Source organism: Phalaenopsis equestris, unplaced genomic scaffold, assembly GCF_001263595.1.
Source record: "Phalaenopsis equestris unplaced genomic scaffold, ASM126359v1 Scaffold232725, whole genome shotgun sequence".
In the NCBI taxonomy this organism is placed as follows: domain Eukaryota; kingdom Viridiplantae; phylum Streptophyta; class Magnoliopsida; order Asparagales; family Orchidaceae; genus Phalaenopsis; species Phalaenopsis equestris.
In genome coordinates, this window is record NW_018250688.1 from 155962 (window position 1) to 157787 (window position 1826).

Consider the following 1826-nt stretch of genomic DNA (forward strand, 5'->3'; position numbering starts at 1 on the left):
TACTTCCCCTCATTCTTCCTTATTGTGGGAGGGAACCCTTATTTCACACTACACCCGGGCGCCGGTGTAACGGCCCTTGCACACTTTTCACTGTATTCAGGCTATACAGCACGTCGTTTCCAGGGTACGCCCTAGCACTTACACAATGATCAAAAGGATTCATGTCATGATTTTTTCGACAAGTTTTACGCTGGTTGTCGACTACCTAACACAACCCTCTATTTTTCGCATCCGGGCTTGGGACCGGGCTCGGGCTTGGGACCAGCAACGGCAGTGTGATAAAACTACTCCTAAAATTTTTAGATTCGTTTTTGTTATAATTTTGTATCCATTCGGTTAATATGCGAGTTAGAAACTTGTTACTTGCTTTATAGACATCATCTAAATTCATCTCTTCTGTTTTTATACAGGGTAGATGATGATGATGAAAATCGTGCCGGCCGCTCTACATCCAATGTTGAAAAGCTCTCTGTAAAGAAAAAAGGTATTGGGTCAGAAGCTAAGGCTGAACAAATGGCTCGAGCAGACTCTGATTTACAGTTGCTATCTCATGCTGAGCAAGAAAGGCAGATACTGAAACAGAAGAAGCGTAGAAATCAGGGGCGTGAGGAAGATGTATGAAAATCTTGTCTTCTCACAAAATTTACTTGGACTCTTAACAATCATTATTCAGTATAAACTAAGGTTTAAAGCTCTGTTCCTTCCAAAGAAATAACTGTGATTTATGCATATGCTATCTTAAAGTTTGTGTCAGTCTTGCTATTCCATATTACAGCAAACACCAAGCTTTTTTGCTCTTAGATTTTTCTTATTTTGGAACGTTGTTCATTGCAGAATGTTAGCATTGGCAAGGCTCGATAAATTTCATAAATTTTTATAATAAAAGTCTATAATCTTTTAATATTTTAGATGCCGATTTATTGTGCTCTAATTTTTCTTCTTCTATTGCTTTATTCATCTAGACACTAGAAAGGCTAGAGAAATTCAAGCAATCTTTAGCTGACAAGCTATCTGCACCTGCTCGTAGTAACTTGAAGGACAATGATAAGGATGAGTCAGGGTGGCTTCTGAATCAGTTGAAGTTTGCTCCTAATCATTCCGAGGGAAATGTACTTGTATAGTCTTATATCCTAAACTTCAACTTCTGAAATTCATTTTTTAATTTTTAAATGAAAAATATTCATTGCATTGAAGCTTAAAAGCTCTTTCAGGATGCAATGGCTCGGAAGGATGATCCAAATGAATATGTAGTGCATGATCCTCTTCTTGAGAAAGGCAAAGAAAAGTTCAACAGGATGCAAGCTAAGCTTAAGCGGCGTGAGAGAGAGTGGGCCGGAAAATCCCTAACCTGATTGTTTTTAGCATCTGATGTTTGCATAATGATTTGGCACCTGTAATTCTCTATATCTTGCACTTGTTTCTTCTTATGTTCTGCTAATGCTTATTAATTCTGCCTTTATGTGGACTTAATTTGTTTAATTACGTATAAAAGCAATAAAACCTTACGCTTTTGATCTTAAATATTGATTGAAGTTTCATTATTTTGTTTTTCTTGCTAGTTTTCTGTTTGGTTTTGTTAATATGATATTAGCATTTTTATCTGGTAAAAGAAGCCGATTGCTGCTCCACCTAATCGTAGTAGGATCAAATTTCTCTTGTTAGATATTAGTTCTCTTTTCAATCAGCATTGTGCCATCAACGATACTGTCTTCTCCACTCGAAATGCAGATTTATTCCATGATTGATTTATGATCCGTTCATTGTTACTTCAGCACTATTGCTGTAGTCACTTGTATTTAGGCATTGTAAGTCTGTAGTTACCCATA

At 36.8% G+C, this 1826-nt stretch overlaps 1 protein-coding gene across 3 annotated transcripts in view; it reads left to right on the forward strand.

Moving 5' to 3' along the window:
- The window catches only part of LOC110038375 (peptidyl-prolyl cis-trans isomerase CYP57), a 22991-nt gene extending 21498 nt beyond the window's left edge, over positions 1-1493 (forward strand). The window contains exons 8-10 of one of the 3 annotated variants that reach the window (XM_020743191.1): positions 411-615; positions 963-1115; positions 1203-1493. In XM_020743191.1, coding sequence (XP_020598850.1) covers positions 411-615; positions 963-1115; positions 1203-1352 — 508 coding nt within the window. In that variant the 3' untranslated portion in view covers positions 1353-1493. The remainder of the gene's footprint in view (positions 1-410; positions 616-962; positions 1116-1202) is intronic. The other 2 variants (XM_020743193.1, XM_020743192.1) reach the window with 2 other exon arrangements.
- Positions 1494-1826: the final 333 nt, after the last annotated feature.